Source organism: Coregonus clupeaformis, chromosome 10 (genome assembly GCF_020615455.1).
Source record: "Coregonus clupeaformis isolate EN_2021a chromosome 10, ASM2061545v1, whole genome shotgun sequence".
Classification (NCBI taxonomy): Eukaryota; Metazoa; Chordata; class Actinopteri; order Salmoniformes; family Salmonidae; genus Coregonus; species Coregonus clupeaformis.
In genome coordinates, this window is record NC_059201.1 from 53,567,721 (window position 1) to 53,587,238 (window position 19,518).

Sequence of the window (19,518 nt, forward strand, 5' to 3'; positions counted from 1 at the left end):
ACTACGCCGTGAAACCTGAAATCCTGCAGTGCCCGCAAGGTCCCCCTGCTCAAGAAAGCACATATACAGGCCCGTCTGAAGTTTGCCAATGAACATCTGAATGATTCAGAGGAGAACTGGGTGAAAGTGTTGTGGTCAGATGAGACCAAAATCAAGCTCTTTGGCATCAACTCAACTCGCCGTGTTTGGAGGAGGAGGAATGCTGCCTATGACCCCAAGAACACCATCCCCACCGTCAAAAATTGAGGTGGAAACATTATGCTTTGGGGGTGTTTTTCTGCTAAGGGAACAGGACAACTTCACCGCATCAAAGGGACGATGGACAGGGCCATGTACCGTCAAATCTTGGGTGAGAACCTCCTTCCCTCAGCCAGGGAATTGAAAATGGGTCGTGGATGGGTATTCCAGCATGACAATGACCAAAAACACACGGCCAAGGCAACAAAGGAGTGGCTCAAGAAGAAGCACATTAAGGTCCTGGAGTGGCCTAGCCAGTCTCCAGACCTTAATCCCATAGAAAATCTGTGGAGGGAGCTGAAGGTTCGAGTTGCCAAATGTCAGGCTCGATACCTTAATGATTTGGAGAAGATCTGCAAAGAGGAGTGGGACAAAATCCCTCCTGAGATGTGTGCAAACCTGGTGGCCAACTACAAGAAACGTCTGACCTCTGTGATTGCCAACAAGGGTTTTGCCACCAAGTACTAAGTCATGTTTTGCAGAGGGGTCAAATACTTATTCCCTCATTAAAATGCAAATCAATTTATAACATTTTTGACATGCATTTTTCTGGATTTTTTTGTTGTTATTCTGTCTCTCACTGTTCAAATAAACCTACCATTAAAATTATAGACTGATCATGTCTTTGTCAGTGGGCAAACGTACAAAATCTGCAGGGGATCAAATACTTTTTTCCCTCACTGTATAGAAGGATATTACCGCTGATGGATTCTGTTAAAATGTAACATGTTCCAAGTTAAACTGTAGTTTGTTTGTATCCTGTTTAGTGAATGATTACTGTGAGTATTAATGGAGTTTAGGCCATGAAACTGTGTGTATGCTAATTTGGAAAGGTTGACCTAATCAGATAAGAGGAAATTGCCTCGGATCAGGGAGCAGGGTCAGGCCCATGACAATGAAGATGGACGGGTTGTGATTCTGACATCTAGCTAAACAAAGAGAGGACCATGGACATTCCACAGGGAAGAGAAGGGAAACTCATTGGGGTCATAAATGTATAGCTGGGGAGGTGACATCTACAAGAGGGTGGTGACCAAAAGGAGGGAGGAGTATAAGATGTGTGACCAAAAGGAGGGAGGAGTATAAGATGTGTTGTGAACTTTCTAAATGTATGCACTCAACTGATGGCATCCTTGGTATTAAACACTTGAAACTTGTTTTGGTCTCAATTCCTTATTGCAAAGAGGTTGCAATAGCATTTTTCTTTTTAACACTGCTAAGGTTTGTAGCATTATGTCGTTATTTTTGTACTTTCAGTAGTTTGATGTGCTTATCCTTGTTTTGTTTATTTCATTCGCTCTATTCATCCTCAAAAGATGGGAAATGTTGACGCGAGTATGTATGCTGATCTATGATCAGATGATCCCGTGTGTTATACATTATGATCTAAAAGGCTAAACTGATCCTAGATCAGTACTTAATGAATACGAGCCCTGATCGCTGAAATGATGCCCTGCTGTGTTAATAGAGAATTACAGTCAGCGTTCGTTAGTTACTCGTAATTCTCTTGTTGCTGGACAGTTATAGACTACAGGGTAGTATGTAGTATACTGCTAAAACAACAAGAAATATACCTCACAGTTGCACCAAACATTTGTAATAAACTTTATTTTTATTTATCGTACATAGCGTCCAAGACTTTCTAAACAGTTGTGGTTCAATGGGAACTGAAGCATGTTCCACAAGCAGACTCTCATCACAACTATAGCTTACAGAAGGTTTTGGTCCAGAATGAAATTAAATACTTATAATACATTTTCATCAATATCACAATGGCAGTGTTGCGCTATAAACCATCATGCTCCAATCAAGGCCATCAACATATTTCAATATCTTTGTATTTGTGGTCATAACTGAGCTTGAGGACATCATTCTAATTGTGGTATGTGTATATGACATAATGTCTGTCAATTTGGAACTGAACCATTGGCCTAAATGCAAAGCGTAAATTACAAAAACATAAGTAGATGGCTTGTATAGGCCTACATTTATTTTTTTAAATTACGATGTGTTTTTGTTGTAGATCCTGTACATGTATTTCAAAATATGCTTAAGTTCCTTCAGTAAGCATGGCTTCAGCCTATTGATTCAGTCAATGACATTCATACATTCAATCTCCAAGACACAAACTTAATAAAGCTGACAAATATTTGGCAGAAGCATAAATAATTTAAGTAGATTGTGGATCGCTTTCAAAAAAACATATTTTTCAACAAACATTGATTGCTACACTTATTTTGTGTTGATTTCAATTCAACGATTCAAAAAACACAAACATTTACAGATACGTAAGGCATTGGAAGGCATAGCAGCTTACTACAATATCAAATCATGTAAGGATAAACCTATGCAAACTCAATTACTACTGAACAGTGTTGGCTACGATTAAATAAGCATCTGTAATACTGAAAACTTTGAGGGTATAAGTGCAAACAAAACAGTTACCGAACATCATGTCACCAAATGTCATACTAAGCGACTTCTTCAAACACAAAGATAAATATAACAGTAAAGGGAATAAATGCTTTTGAAAATAACAATTCAACTCAGATATCAAGCAATAATTGTGACATAGTCGATAGATGTGATTATAGGTGCTAAATATTTGTGGGCTAAATATAACATTGTTTAAAAAATATTTGTTTATTCTCCTCTTACCACTTACGGTCCTTGGAGAGGGTCAGGAATGGTCAGAATTGTAGTTTGAGTCTATTCTTAAGCCTATATTTCCCATAATGCAGGAATATAACATCCATAGACATATATTGACTCATGAGATAAATTATATATATTTTTAATGAAAGATGTTCCTTTGACATGAAGGTCAACTATCCCTGTGTTTGGTCCCAAATTGCACAAAATGTCAAATGTACCAACACAAGGCTAGAGATTTAACACCAGGTTCATGTGTGAATCTATCTCTTCTAATAGATCTAAAATGCTAACTACAGAGATATTTTTATGAAAAACCATCAACATCTAGTACACAAAAACACAGTCCATTTTGACTGAAAATCACGTGATATGTAGGCAATAAGGTCAATGTTTATGTAAAACGTAAAAAAACTAAGCAAAATCAGGAATCAAGATAAGAAAAGTGAAAGATGAATACTGCGTTAGCGGAAACCTTTTCAGCTAAAGTCCCGGTTGATGAGTATCATGGGGGCGACCAGGGTCCAGACATAGAGGGTGAGACACACCCAACTGGAGCTGATCTTCACCCAAACCGCCGGCCACTTGCTGGTCATGGCATTGTATTCTGCATCAGGACTATATAGGAAAAAAATAAGATTTCTATATTAATATCTGAACAATTGTTATGGTGTGAATCTGTAAGAGAAATATCCATGGTAGAAGTATTGCGTTGCAGCATTGCTGTGTTGCTTTGCGGTCGCTTCCATGTTAGAGAGCTAGAGCTGCCTCGTGTTGCGTGAGAGAGTTGAAATATAAATGTTGAACTATAAAAGACACATTTGATATGTTATTTCCTCTTTAGTGACAGAATGTTGTGGTTCCCGTTGACATACATAATATCAACAATGGGAGTACAAAAGAACTTCACCTCAATCAAAATGTGCATGACCAAACTTGACACCATGGCTGTGTCTGAAAATGTTACTAACTGTCAAATCCTTGCTTCCTCAATTACTTTCAAAGCTCATTGGAGGAGTATGACCGAGGCAGGAACCTTGGATCCTCTCCAAGGTCTGTCAAGAATAAATCCTCAAGGGGAATCAAGGAAACAAGGACGAAGGAAGCAAGGGCTTGACAGCTAGTAACGTTTTCAGACATTCCACTCCATGACGTTGGTCATCTGTGTAGTTTGGCCATACTGACCTATACATGTCCGGTCTAAAGGGACATCTGTGTAGTTTGGTCACTAATCTGGTGTTCGTTGCCCCACAGAAAAAAAAAAAAAAAAAAATTATATTACATTTGTTGTTGTGCAATTAATGGTATTTCCTCTTTAGTGACAGAACGTTGTGGTTCCTCTCCATTTTTGACATACATAATATCAACAATGGGAGTACAGAAGAGGAAGTCAACTTCACCTCAATCAAAATATGCATGACCAAAATTGACACCATGGCTGTGTCTGAAAATGTTACTAACTGTCAAATCCTTGCTTCCTCTGACCTTATTTCCTCAATTACTTTCAAAGCTCATTGGAGAAGGATGCGTGAGGGAGGGACCTTGGATCCTCTCCAAGGTCTGTCAAGAACAAATCCTCAAGGGGAATAAAGGAAACAAGGACGAAGGAAGCAAGGGCTTGACAGCTAGTAACGTAGCACTTCATGACGTAGTTTGTGTAGTTAATCTGTGTAGTTTGGCCTTACTGACCTATACCAGTTGGTGAGAGTCATCATGATGTAGAGCGAAGCCAGGAAGAGCATGAAGTGGAAGAAGGAATAGCTGTACTGGACCGTGTCCCTCTCGTTGTCCTCCAAACGCCTGGGTCCCTTCCTCCCCGTCCCCGTCCCTCCCACCTCCTCGTCCGGTGTGCCCGCGTTACTCTCCTCCAGGATCACCGTGTCATTGGAGGTCATGGTCAACTTGTTCACCTGGCTGGTGTTGGACGAGCGGATGCTACAAGGAAGTGAGCATTTATAAGCATTATAAGAATTACAATTCATAAGTAATTATAACATTTATAATAACTTCTAAAGCATTTATAAGCATTTGTATATATTTATAAGCATGTATAATTATTCAATAAAGTTATAATGAAGTATAACCACAGGTATTAGATTAACAAGTCACAATCATGGGTTGCATTGATATAGCGCTTTTCAGAATGCTCAAACGGCAAACTGATATTCATATTCCAAGAACGGGGGCGTCACCAGTCACCAAATCCACTGATACTGTGTAGCAACAACAAATTGACATTACTTCTATTTCCCAAACCACTATGTGCTATAGCAGTACCAAGGTCTGCCTTGCTGACCAATCATACCTGGAGTAGAGGATGCAGAGGACGAAGATGGACAATCCCACGATGCTCTGGGCGTCCCACCACTGCAGATAGGGAGAGGACAGGATGGGCTCCTCGGTGCCGACGATCACCACGGCCGTCTGGTTCTCAATCTCCAGAGGGGCCAACGTGGGCACCAATGTCTGCTGGAAGATGCTCAGCAGGCTGGGGTTGCATGTCCGGTCTAAGGGGGGTCCGGGGGTGGTTTCCCCACGGGGATTTTTGTTTTTAGATTTGAGAGATATTGTTTATTCTTATTTCTTTCATTTATATTACAATATTAATAATTATCATCATATCATTCCTTGTTTAGGAGGGGGTGGTGACCTTTGAGTGTAACTCGAGCTGAACAAATACATTTGCAATTAGCGTGGAGAATGGCGATGTGTTTGCAATTTATGGGCAAATGTTTCAAAGGATGTTAGTCTGACTGAGAAGCTATTTGATTGTTCCCAATAATTATTCATATGATTGCATTTAAACGGTTAGATATATGAACAATGAACTGTGAATTCATTAGGTATTAATGAATAATGAACATAGATGACCAAGTCAGGGAGGCAGTGCTGTTGGGCAGCAGCTTGTATAACAGTGGCTCTCACCAGGCTCGTTGGTCATGGCAGACCAGGTCAGATACATGGTGTACATGGTCATGATGGAGGACTGGAGTAGACCAGATCGGGGCTGGGATTCCTAAAAAAACATTAAACAAAGTAACTGTGATTTACAAAGGGAAACCAAACATAATGGAAATGCCGTCTGAGTAGGCATCAGTGGGGGGTTTCTCCAGGTGGGAAAGGGAGGATGGACCTCCGTACATTTTTTAAAAACAACAATACATATCCTTGTAATAAATATTTAAAAATAATAGTGTTTAAGTCATCAGCTGCCACTGGCAGACGTGTGTTCTAATTAGGACCCAGATTTGTTCTTGACCACATTACATTTTAAGATGTACTTTAAGCTGACTAGGCCCACTGTGATATTCACAGCCATTTTTGATAACTTAAAATTAGGCTGCAGCTGCGCCTTGCATCACAAAGTTGGTCACAACTCAGAATCAACTGAATGTGAGTTGAAACTTAGTTTAGGCATGTCTCTTCACTAATGCACACTGACTCTTGCAAATGGGTGACAGGTAGCATAGTGGTTGGAGCGTTGGGCCAGTAACCAAAAGGTTGCTAGATCTAATCCCTGAGCCGACAAGGTGAAACATCTGTTGATATTCCTTTGAGCAAGGCACTTAAGCCTAATTGCTCCAGGGTTGCTGTTGATAATAGCAGATCCTGGTTGTGACTCCACTCTCTGACGGTGTCTCAGGGAGAGTTGGGATATGCAAAAAACACATTTCTAATACACCCTTGTACAAATATAAGCACACATTAAATTAGTGTGCATTCTTTGTGTCAATGGTTTGCCTTTTGTTTATCAATTCCGATTAAATATATACTCAGTATTGAAGTTACCGTTTATCCCCGCATTTCCCCAGTAATCTAGGATGTTTGGTTACGGTGACTTCTGTTAACTCATTGAATATAATATTACATTCATTTACCATTCTCATTCTCGTAGTGGAGCTCAACAACTGCGCGAAACACTTGTGATAAAGAAGCGTAGGTTTATTTAATAGTCAATTTCTTAATTATCTTTGTTTGGAGCACATCTGGTTTCTCTGTTTTGTCTAATGGTGTGTGAGCGCATGCGCTTAAGCGTGCATAGATGTAACTGGCCTGCGTGCAAGGATAGGTGTGGCTTATGGTATTTACAGTGCCTTTAGAAAGTATTCATACCCCTTGACTTATTCCACATTTTGTTGTGTTACAGCCTGAATTAAAAATGGATAACATTTATTATTTTTCTTACCCATCTACACACAACACCCCATAATGACAAAGTGAAAGCATGTTTTTGCAAAGTTATTGAAATAGAAATACAGAAATATATAATTTACATAAGTATTCACAACCCTGAGTCAATACATTTTAGAATCACCTTTGGGAGTGATTACAGATGTGAGTCTTTCTGGGTAAGTCTCTAAGAGCTATGCACACCTGGATTGAACAATATTTGCCCATTATTCTTTTCAAAATTCTTCAAGCTCTGTCAAATTGGTTGTTGATCAGTGCTAGACAACCATTTTCAAGTATTGCCATAGATTTTCAAACAGATTTACAGTACCAGTCAAAAGTTTGGACACACCTACTCATTCCAGGGTTTTTCTTTATTTTTACTATTTTCTATATTGTAGAGTAATAGTGAAGACATCAAAACTATTAAATAACACATATGGAATCATGCAGTAACCAAATAAGTGTTAAACAAATCAAAATATATTTTATATTTGAGATTCGTCAAATAGCCACCCTTTGCCTTGATGACAGCTTTGCACACTCTTGGCATTCTCTCAACCAGTTTCACCTGGAAGGCTTTTCCAACAGTCTTGAAGGAGTTCCAACATATGCTGAGCACTTGTTGGCTGCTTTTCCTTCACTCTGCGGTCCGACTCATCCCAAACCATCTCAATTGGGTTGAGGTCGGGGGATTGTGGAGGCCAGGTCATCTGATGCAGCACTCCATCACTTTCCTTCTTGGTAAAATAGCCCTTACACAGCCTGGAGGTGTGTTGGGTCATTGTCCTGTTGAAAAACAAATGATAGTCCCACTAAGCCCAAACCAGATGGGATGGCGTATCGCTGCAGAATGATGTGGTAGCCATGCTGGTTAAGTGTGCCTTGAATTCTAAATAAATCACAGACAGTGTCACCAGCAAAGCACCCCCACACCATAACACCTCCTCCTCCATGTTTTACGGTGGGAAATACACATGCAGAGATCACCTGTTCACCCACACGCGTCTCACAAAGCCACGGCGGTTGGAACCAAAAATCTCCAATTTGGACTCAAGACCAAAGGACACATTTCCACCGGTCTAATGTCCATTGCTCGTGTTTCTTGGCCCAAGCAAGTCTCTTCTTCTTATTGGTGTCCTTTAGTAGTGGTTTATTTGCAGCAATTCGACCATGAAGGACTGATTCACACAGTCCCCTCTGAACAGTTGATGTTGAGATGTGTCTGTGACTTGAACACTGTGAAGCATTTATTTGGGCTGCAATTTCTGAGGCTGTTAACTCTAATGAACTTATCCTCTGCAGCAGACGTAACTCTGGGCCTTCCATTCCTGAGAGCCAGTTTCATCATAGCGCTTGATGGTTTTTGCGACTGCACTTGAAGAAACCTTCAAAGTTCTTGAAATTTTCCATATTGACTGACATTCATGTCTTAAAGTAATGATGGACTGTTGTTTCTCTTTGCTTATTTGAGCTGTTCTTGCCATAATATGGACTTGGTCTTTTACCAAATAGGCCTATCTTCTGTATACCCCACTACCTTGTCACACAACTGATTGGCTCAAACGCATTAAGAAATTCCACAAATTAACTTTTAAGAAGGCACTCCTGTTAATTGAAATGCATTCCAGGTGACTACCTCATGAAGCTGGTTGAGAGAATGCCAAGAGTGTGCAAAGATGTCATCAAGGCAAAGGGTGGCTATTTGAAGAATCTCATAAATAAGATATATTTTGATTTGTTTAACACTTTTTTGGTTACTACATGATTTCATATGTGTTATTTAATAGTTTTGATGTCTTCACTATTATTCTACAATGTAAAACATAGTAAAAATAAAGAAAAACCCTTGAATGAGTAGGTGTGTCCAAACTTTTGACCGGTAGTGTAAGTCAAAACTGTAACTTGGCCACAAAGGAACATTCACTGTCTTCTTGGTAAGCAACTCCAGTGTAGATTTGGCCTTGTGTTTTAGGTTATTTTACTGCTGAAAGGTGAATTAATCTCCCAGTGTCTGGTGGAAAGGTTTTCCTCTAGGATTTTGCCTGTGCTTAGCTCCATTCCGTTTATTTCTATCCTGAAAAACTCCCCAGTCCTTAACGACTGCAAGCATACCCATAACATGATGCAGCCACCACTATGCTTGAAAATATAGAGAGTGGTACTCAGTAATGTGTTGTATTGGATTTGCCTCAAACATACTGTAACACTTTGTATTCAGGACAAAAAAGTTAATTGCTTTTGCTACATTTTTTAAAGTATTACTTTAGCACCTTGTTGCAAACAGGATGCACGTTTTGGAATATTTGTATTCTGTACAGGCTTCCTTCTTTTAGGTTGGTATTGTGGAGTAACTACAATGTTGTTTATTTATATGTTGTTGATCCATCCTCAGTATTCTCCTATCATAGCCATTAAACTCTGTAACTGTTTTAAAGTCACCATTGGCCTCATAGTGAATTCCCTCAGCGGTTTCCTTCCTCTCCGGCAACTGAGTTAGGAAGGTACGCCTGTGTCTTTGTAGTGACTGGGTGTATTGATATACCGTCCAAAGTGTAATTAATATCTTCCCCATGTTCAAAGGGATATCCCATTCAACGTTAGCTTTTTTTCTTCCAGTAGGTGCCCTTCTTTGCGAGGCATTGGAAAACCTCCCTGTGGTTGAATCTGTGTTTGAAATTCACTGCTCGACTGAGGGACCTTACAGATAATTATTTGTGTGGAGTACAGGGATGAGGTAGTCATTCAAAAATCATGCTAAACACTATTTTTGAACAAAGAGTCCATGCAACTTATTATGCGACTTGTTAAGCACATTTTTACTCTTGAACTTATTTAGGCTTGCCATAACAAAGGGTTGAATACTTATTGACTCAAGACATTTCAGCTTTTCATTTTAAATTAATTTGTAAAAATTTAGAAAAACATAATTCCACTTTGACATTATGGGGTATTGTGTGTAGGCCAGTGACAAAAAATCTAAATTTAATACATTTTAAATTCACGCTGTAACACAACAAAATGTGGAAAAAGTCAAGGGGTGTGAATACTTTCGGAAGGCACTGTAAGTGCCCGTTTGGGTATGTTCTGGTCAGTTCTGTTTGACGATTCGTTTGGGGAGGCTGCAACTGAGTCTAGTAGACCCTACCTGTGTCTTTATGCTTAGGACTGGTTATGCCTGATTGAATTCTGACATTTTGAAGTCAGACGTTTGTAAATATATCAACTTGTGAATTGATCACCATCATCACCAGCGCTGTCAAAAATAAATCCAACACTAATTTCCAACTCTACCTCCTGCTAATTCTTTTGTCCTTGCGACTGCTACAAGGTCCCTATTTTACACTCTCTAATAGTCCTATCTGTTCTATACAGTAACTTTGGAGCAATTTCATCAAATGAAATGATGAATATGAACGTTGAACCAGCATTGAATGAGCGTTGAACGAGGGCTCACCTGTACTCTGGGCAGGACAGACACAACAGAGGCTACGGCACAGAGGAGCAAGTTGAAGCTGATGAAGAACTTGTTTAGTACACAGCCCTCTGACTGCGTGTAGAACAGGTACATCAGGATGACGGCGATGAAGGCCATGACGTAGTTGAGTCCAGTTACAGCGAGCAAGGCTAGACACAAGAGGATACACTGAATCAGAATCAAGTTGCATTGTTATTATGAAGCAGAACAGATTCTGTCTAAGAGCACTCTACAGAGTGTAAGCACTATTGACACCTGAACTTACTGTATGTTACGGTTAACCATTTATTTAGCTGGTATCTCTCCCTCCCATCCCGGAGGACCTGAGCCCTAGGACCATGCCTCAGGATGTGATGAGGTGTGAATGACGGAGTCAGGCGCAGGAGGTAAAACACCGAAATCCAGAGTTTATTCAGTGTACATGAATAAAGCGCAGCAAGCGTCAAAACGAAACTAGCACAAGGGAAACATCCACCTTGGCTACATACAAGGAAAGAGTAGCTCAACCGAGCTACTCACTCTCACAATGAACAATCACTCACAAAGGACAAGGGGGCAGAGGGAACACTTATACACAGACTAATGAGGGAATGAGTACCAGGTGTGTGTGATTGACAAGATAAGACAAGACAAATGGAGTGATGATAAATATAGCAGTAGTGGCTTGCAAGCCGGTGACGACGAACGCCGAAACCTGCCCGAGCAAGGAGGAGGGGCAGCCTCGGCTGAATTCGTGACACAGGACTACCTGGCCTGATGACTCCTTGCTGTCCCCAGTCCACCTGGTCGTGCTGCTGCTCCAGTTTCCACTCTTCTGCCTGCGGCTATGGAACCCTGACCTGTTCACCGGACGTGCTACCTTGTCCCAGACCTGCTGTTTTCAACTCTCTCTCTCTACCGCACCTGCTATTTCAACCTCTAAATGCCCGGCTACGAAAAGCCAAGTGACATTTACTCCTGATGTACTGACCTGTTGCAACCTCTACAACCACTGTGATTATTATTTGACCCTGCTGGTCATCTATGAACGTTTGAACATCTTGGAGAAAAATCTGCCCTTAATGGCCATGTACTGTTATAATCTACACCGGCACAGCCAGAAGGGGACTGGCCACCCCTCAGAGCCTGGTTCCTCTCTAGCTTTCTGCCTTTCTAGGGAGTTTTTCCTAGCCACCGTGCTTCTATATCTGCATTGCTTGCTGTTTGGGGTTTAAGGCTGGGTTTCTGTATAGCACTTTGTGACATCTGCTGATGTAAAAAGGGCTTTATAAATAAAATTTGATTGACTGATTTGATACAGTAATTACTCTTTTGGATTCATTCAAATAATTACTGTTATGTGCTATTTGGTACCAGGTAGTTACCAATTGTAATTGAAGGTTGAGTCATGCGTCCTCCGAAACATGACCCGCCAATCCACGCTTCTTAACACCCGCCCGCTTAACCCGGAAGCCAGCTGCACCAATGTGTCGGAAGAAACACCGTTCACCTGACGACCCAGGTCAGCCTGCAGGCGCCCGGCCCGCCACAAGGAGTCGCTAGAGCGCAATGAGCCAAGTAAGCCCCCCCCACGGCCAAACCCTCCCCTTTCCTGGACGACGCTGGGCCAATTGTGCGCCGCCCTATGGGACTCCCGTTCACAGCTGGTTGTGATACAGCCCGGGAACGAACCAGGGTCTGTAGTGACGCCTCTAGCACTGCGATGCAGTGCCTTAGACCGCTGCGCCACTCGGGAGCCCCTGTAAGTGGATTTTAAATAAAGTTTGATTGGATTTGATTTCCAGCAAAGTGCCAGAAAGACTCACCTGCGTACCAGCCCCTGGAGTTCCCTCTCTCCATGTTGTCCACCCAGGATTCATTCCAGGAGTGGGCAAAGTCCACCAGCAGAACCAACTGGATCAGGATGAAGCAGAACGCCCCACAGGTACCCACCACGAACCACACTGCACACACACACACACACACACACACAGAGAAAGAGACCATCATCATATTACACTTATCCACAAGCAGTTCCTAAAAATATTACTGTTACTTATTACATGATTATCATTGTGTATATCAATAATTAATAGTGTTAATATTACAATACATTTTAATATCAAAGTATATCATGTATGCTGATTGTGCATGGTATGCATGGTCAAGGGCTGCATTGATAAATCATAATAATATACAAATATCAATCACATCATAAACTATGACAGAAAGGATTTCAATTGTGTCAATCTTACTGCGAGTAAAAGGCCCTTCAGGAATGTAAAAGGCACCGACTGTCACCGCAACCATGGCAGCCATCTTAAAGAACCAAAACCTGGAGGGGGGAGAAAAGTAATTTGTCAACTAGTAAATATACATGAATAGGCTGCTACTGAAAACTCTAGTTCAGTTATTCTCCTCCTCAGCACGGTGGCCTGAAGCACGTTAGCTCAGTGACCCGTTGTGTATGAGATTATTTCACTAATATTGCCCTTGGTTGCGGCAGTGCGTGTAGCAGTGTGATAATCATATGACTGAAAGAAAGTTGTCAGCAAACAACAGTGTCTTATCAGCACCTCATTATGAGAATTGTTAAGTTACAAGCAGTGTTATTTTGAGGTAGCACTTTACAATCGTACCCGTATACGGGTTGAAAATTGCAGATAAACGCCTTAATTGGAACACAGTGGCTGTACAGTAACATGCTATACATGACGTCAGAGCTCTGGCTCTGTGCTTCACAGTGCTGTATGGGTTTTGACTGACAGCCATTCTGAACTTGAGCACCTCACGCGACAAGAAGTTGCCCCCATCCATTTTTTGTTGTCTGTAAATGCTGGGAAATGCTGTAAATTAAGAGGACTCAATGTATTTTCAAAGATGAGACGTTGAGGATTATAATAAATACCGCTTCGATGTCATACAAGCAAGCCAAACAGCCGTGACTCCAAACGTGCACTTCACATTTACATATCATAAAACTCATCTCATATACAGTGTCAACGTTTATGATCACTATGTTTGATGTACAGTTACAAGATGACATGGTGTCATACATACCCTTGGTTGTTCTGAACAGAATGAGCCTGTTTGTCTATTGTGAAGAAAATATGCCTCGGCACAAGCACCTGATGCACTCATGATTCCTTTCTGTGGGCACCAAAATTATGATCTGTTACCCTGAATTACATTGTGAAAGCCCAACACTGTAATATCGTATTTTATAACTTAGCTACTCATGTTGGCAATAGAACAGGCTTTCAAATGATGCCCACCTCACCCAGATTGCGATTTATAATGGACCGTTTTTGGATTGTGTAAACAACATCAATAATTGTGTGAGAGTGGTGATGCAGGGTTGTGTTACAAACAAAACAAATACAAGTGTGCTTGCTCTAGTTCCTCAACGGCAGAGGTAGGAGAGCAACAACAACTAAAAAACGTATAGTTGAAGATTCTTCGAGTCATAAAAGTGCATTGAAATTACTTAGGAACTGTGCACACTTTGGAGAGGTGTGTGGCCACTTGGAGACACCAGTTAGTCCTCTCACTCAAACCCTTGTAATGTTTTTTGTCTTATGTTGCACCTACAGTGAGGGAAAAAAGTATTTGATCCCCTGCTGATTTTGTACGTTTGCCCACTGACAAAGACATGATCAGTCTATAATTTTAATGGTAGGTTTATTTGAACAGTGAGAGACAGAATAACAACAAAAAGATCCAGAAAAACAAATGTCAAAAATGTTATAAATTGATTTGCATTTTAATGAGGGAAATAAGTATTTGACCCCTCTGCAAAAATGACTTAGTTTGTTGTTTTCACACATCTCAGGAGGGATTTTGTCCCACTCCTCTTTGCAGATCTTCTCCAAGTCATTAAGGTTTCGAGGCTGACGTTCGGCAACTCGAACCTTCAGCTCCCTCCACAGATTTTCATTGGAATTAACGTCTGGAGACTGGCTAGGCCACTCCAGGACCTTAATGTGCTTCTTCTTGAGCCACTCCTTTGTTGCCTTGGCCGTGTGTTTTGGGTCATTGTCATGCTGGAATACCCATCCACGACCCATTTTCAATGCCCTGGCTGAGGGAAGGAGGTTCTCACCCAAGATTTGACGGTACATGGCCCTGTCCATCGTCCCTTTGATGCGGTGAAGTTGTCCTGTCCCCTTAGCAGAAAAACACCCTCAAAGCATAATGTTTCCACCTCCATGTTTGATGATGGGGATGGTGTTCTTGGGGTCATAGGCAGCATTCCTCCTCCTCCAAACACGGCGAGTTGAGTTGATGCCAAAGAGCTAAATTTTTGTCATCTGACCACAACACTTTCACCCAGTTCTCCTCTGAATCATTCAGATGTTCATTGGCAAACTTCAGACGGGCATGTATATGTGCTTCTTGAGCAGGGGAACCTTGCGGGCGCTGCAGGATTTCAGTCCTTCACGGCGTAGTGTGTTACCAATTGTTTTCTTGGTGACTATGGTCCCAGCTTCCTTGAGATCATTGACAAGATCCTCCCGTGTAGTTCTGGGCTGATTCCTCACCGTTCTCATGATCATTGCAACTCCACGAGGTGAGATCTTGCATGGAGCCCCAGGCCAAGGGAGATTGACAGTTATTTTGTGTTTCTTCCATTTGCGAATAATCGCACCAACTGTTGTCACCTTCTCACCAAGCTGCTTGGCGATGGTCTTGTAGCGCAATCCAGCCTTGTGTAGGTCTACAATCTTGTCCCTGACATCCTTCGAGAGCGCTTTGGTCTTGGCCATGGTGGAGAGTTTGGAATCTGATTGATTGATTGCTTCTGTGGACAGGTGTCTTTTATACAGGTAACAAGCTGAGATTAGGAGCACTCCCTTTAAGAGTGTGCTCCTAATCTCAGCTCGTTACCTGTATAAAAGACACCTGGGAGCCAGAAATCTTTCTGATTGAGAGGGGGTGAAATACTTATTTCCCTCATTAAAATGCAAATCAATTTATAACATTTTTGACATGCGTTTCTCTGGATTTTTTTGTTGTTATTCTGTCTCTCGCTGTTCAAAGAAACCTACCATTAAAATTATAGACTGATCATTTCTTTGTCAGTGGGCAAATGCAAAATCAGCAGGGGATCAAATACTTTTTTCCCTCACTGTACCCAACATTTTCCAGGAATATTCTTATCATGTTACTGAATGTATCCAGATTATTTTCAGATTTGAAATGTGGTGAAAAGTACAGTAAATGTAAAATTAACATAAAATCAACAGTGTAATGTTTGGATTCAGTCTTGGTGAACTGCTGTGTTCTCACCTTTGGTCTAATAATTTTACCATAACTCAAAACTGTTCCCTTTCAGTTGCTACCATGGTTATGCATATGCTTTCCATATTTCTTCTGTAAGAAACATTTCAATTTAGCCATTTCCATAGACCAATTCCCACAAGTGTAAAGGGTTAATAATAAAGGGATTTCACCGAAATACTGACTTTGAAGTCAAAGTTGGCATTTCAGTTTTATTACATGTAGTAGCATGTAGGCCCTTTTACTTTTTTTGAGGGGTGCGTTGTGTGATGGGTGGTTACCCGTTGTGGATGGCGGCGCGCGGGTCTCGGCTGTTCTTCACGTTGATCATGATCAGAGCAAACGCCAGGAAACACATGCTCATCCCGAAGCACACCCGGTACACGGCTTTGTAGCCCACTAAGATCGTACAGTTGATGTTTCCATTGATGCCTGGGATAGAGGAGCCTGCTCTGTCTTCACAGAACCCAGGAATCTACAGGCACAGACGGACATAGGCACAAAGCATTCAGGTCAGTCTTATCTACTGTCCATACCAGCATTACCATAGTCTGGCTGTGCGATTCTGCATTCAATAACGTAACATTTTTGCTTTGGTACTGTAAATCAATAACAAGTTGGCTACTATCATTACTGTACCACAAAAGTCAAATTTTCACAATTCATCCGTAACCAACCATAGTCATTCAACATTCCCATTTGGAATGAATATGTGTCAATGTTTCAATTTAGGCCGAGTTGCAATGTAAATGCAACCTTAACATACAGTAAGGTTGCATTGGAAGTTGCAACTCTGTGTGTAGGCCCCCACCGTGCTATACTATGTGTGACTTGACTCTTTCCACCAATAGCCTCCCCGTGTATTCAAGCATTATTAAAGTAACAAATGATCATTCACCATGTACGAACATCTACTATGACACAGCATGATTCATCGTCTCCATAAGCCCTCCACACAAAGACACACACGCACACGCAAACGCGCACACTTCCTGTCTCACTCAGATGGATTGAATTGATTTGACCCGTCTCCTACCTTTTTTAGCTGCTCGTCCACTCCTGGTGACAGCATGATGCAGGCTATAATGGTCCCTAGCAACAGGATGAAGGCGTAGATGACTCGCGTCACCGTGGAGTTCTTGCTCTGGGGACAACATCTGCACATCAAGCATGTCGCACTGCTACACAGACACGGCACCTAGACGGAAAGAGACAAGGGAAAACCATTGCCAAATGTTCCTGTGAGGTTGTAGATAGAGGGGGAAACCATTGTCAAACGTTCCCCTAACGTTGTAGGTCAGCTAGGGACAAGCCAGAGTCAGTGCAGACACTCAAGTGGACTGATTAACCTTAGTCGTGGCACTTCAAGCTCTACGTACTGCAGCAATGTGGTAGTAGGCCGGAACCTAATCCAAACGCAATCAAAACAAGTCGACAACTGTCTTTTGGACTGTGGGGGTAAAATCAAGTGTACTTAGGAGAAGTTGAGATATTGCTGTTCCTTACTTATTCAACCAAGACAGAGAAACAATAAATATGTCTAACCCACCGCAACTGTGATACAACAGTGTTACAGCATGGCCATTGCCTAACCATTACAAAGGGATTACGGCGTTGTACCCTTAAGACACCTGACTCTGAGGAGCCCTAGGTAGCCTACTAGCTTGTAAACAACTTAATACCCCAGGCAGACAGACACAAGGTCAGTTTAGCCATGGGAAGCCAGAATATGTGCAAGCCAGCGAGACAAATCTTTTACACATGACTGATGAGGCCATCCTGTGGTTAACATAAACCTGACCTGCTTTAGCTGGGTCAATGTGGAGAAGAACCAAGAATCACAAGTTGACTGTCTAATAGCCAGACAATTAAAATGGAGGTTGGAAGACATTGGATTAGACTTGTTGTTGTATGCGTTTGTCTCAATCTCAACACTACCCCTCAGCAAAAGCCTAAATTCGTATGTCTAGCTGCATGTACCTGAGTAGCTACTGAACGTCCTGGCCTACTAATGTTTTTGAAACTATTCATGGAAACGTTGTGTGGTGGTTGTGTATTTGGTGGCTCAGCCTACACTTATTAGCTGGGCCTGAGACAAAGTACGACTGTATATCTTATCTCTGAGCTGCGCCCAATGCAGGACCAATGCCCCTTTGTCCTCTTGTTGTTACATCATGACATATTTTGCTCTAGTCTCTAGTCTAGGCTATAATATGACAATAACACTGTATGAGATGACCAAAAGATGCATTTCTTACATGTAGACTATTATATGTACGTTATTACATGTAGGTTATATTGCTCCACATACATATTATGGCAACGGTTTAAGCATGCCATGGCCTTTGTTTTTGGACTAGGACAAGGCAGCAAGCACTGTTAATCCAATTAATCATGAGTAGAGCAGATGACTACTAGTAGTATGATTAACCCTTTAGGATTTACAGTAGTCCCATACTATGTGTGTATTGTCGGCTACTTGGGGGAGGCAAATAGGTTTTATTTCCCTTTTCCCTATGAAAATGTATATTCTATTCTATAATGTAAACAAATATTGCGACCTGAAATTTGAGGAGACCAGTGCAAGCCAGAGCAAAAGCAGAGGCAAATCAAAACCTTCTTTTCACACAAGCAGATACATAACCAAGTCCTAGTCAATCACATAGGCTACCACCATCCGAGTCCGTTTGTTAATGTAATTCGTTTCAAGATGAGTGACAGGCTCCTGCGCCTCCTCATGATTCTGACCTGTTGCTTACGTGACATAATCCTGACAACCTTGTATGAGCTCAGTTGAAGATTGGGATACTAAACCATTCTTTATGTTTGTCACATATGTCAACCTGGTTTTTGTGCACAGATATGTTCGTGATATCATATGAGAAGAAACGTACCCAGCTTGCGACAGAAAAGGCGGCCAAGACAGCTCCCATAATATTCCAGTTTCGGCACAGGAGTGAACACAATCTATAGCGGTTTTCTTCCAGGAACGGCACCCGTTACTTTTCTGTCCCTCCAGGTTGAATTCTCAATGTATTTACAATTAGAGCACCAACTTTTGAAAATGATAAATATTTTAATTAAACGATTTTGTTGTAGTGTCGTACAAGCGAGCCCTACTTTTCCAACTCGAGCAATCGTCTACGCTTTCTTGGATATTGCAATCCGGGATACTTGGGCAGTGTTGCCGACTCCTCAGTAAGGAAAGTAGCTATTGGCTGTCCTAAAAGTCGGTAGAAGTCGCTAAATGACGTCATCGTCTAATTTGCATAATTGGCCATGTACATGTAATTGTGATGGATGCTGTAGGAGAGAGGAATAACGTCTTGGGAGAGACAAAATGTGAGTAAAAAACACCCTAAATAAGTTTAGAACTACAAATGAACTTTCTTCTGTCGAGTCTTGTTTTTTTTTATGTCACAATTCCAACCCTCCTCCTTTATCTGGGCTTGGGACCGGCAAAAGTGACCCAAAAGAGACACTCTGGCGGAGTTACTTAAAAAAAAAAAATTGTATTTATTTATTTTTGTTGCATGCTTCCCGCATGCGCGATTCATTTGCAGTCTGGACGCGGAGGTCTGACTGCAGCTGGGAGGACTGGGACGCCTGTGAGTGCTTTGGGACAGGGGTGGGGCCCACGGCAGCACACGCTGCTCATTGAGAAGAGTAAGAACAATACGTGCTTTCACGTCAGAGTCTCCAAAAGTCTCCAATAACACCAG

The 19,518-nt window shown here is 41.6% G+C and overlaps 1 protein-coding gene across 1 annotated transcript; it reads right to left on the reverse strand.

The window, feature by feature from the left end:
* Positions 1-1,828: 1,828 nt before the first annotated feature.
* Positions 1,829-18,962, reverse strand: si:ch73-267c23.10 (serine incorporator 1). Its single transcript, XM_041888735.2, has 10 exons — positions 18,691-18,962; positions 16,833-16,994; positions 16,078-16,271; positions 12,772-12,851; positions 12,343-12,480; positions 10,517-10,686; positions 5,815-5,905; positions 5,195-5,396; positions 4,579-4,824; positions 1,829-3,507 (listed from the first exon to the last, which is right to left on the reverse strand). The coding sequence occupies exons 1-10, from the start codon at positions 18,727-18,729 to the stop codon at positions 3,369-3,371; spliced, it is 1,461 nt and encodes a 486-aa protein (XP_041744669.1). The 5' UTR covers positions 18,730-18,962; the 3' UTR covers positions 1,829-3,368.
* Between the last annotated feature and the right edge of the window lie 556 nt (positions 18,963-19,518).

Coding starts and splice junctions, on each gene's coding strand:
- si:ch73-267c23.10 (XM_041888735.2), bottom strand. CDS start 18,729: ATGGGAGCTGTCTTGGCCGCCTTTTCTGTCGCAAGCTGG. Junction 16,995..18,690: donor CCTTTTCTGTCGCAAGCTGG/GTACGTTTCTTC, acceptor CTTTCCGTCTAG/GTGCCGTGTCTGTGTAGCAG. Junction 12,852..16,077: donor CGCGCCGCCATCCACAACGG/GTAACCACCCAT, acceptor TCCCCCCTCCAG/GTTTTGGTTCTTTAAGATGG.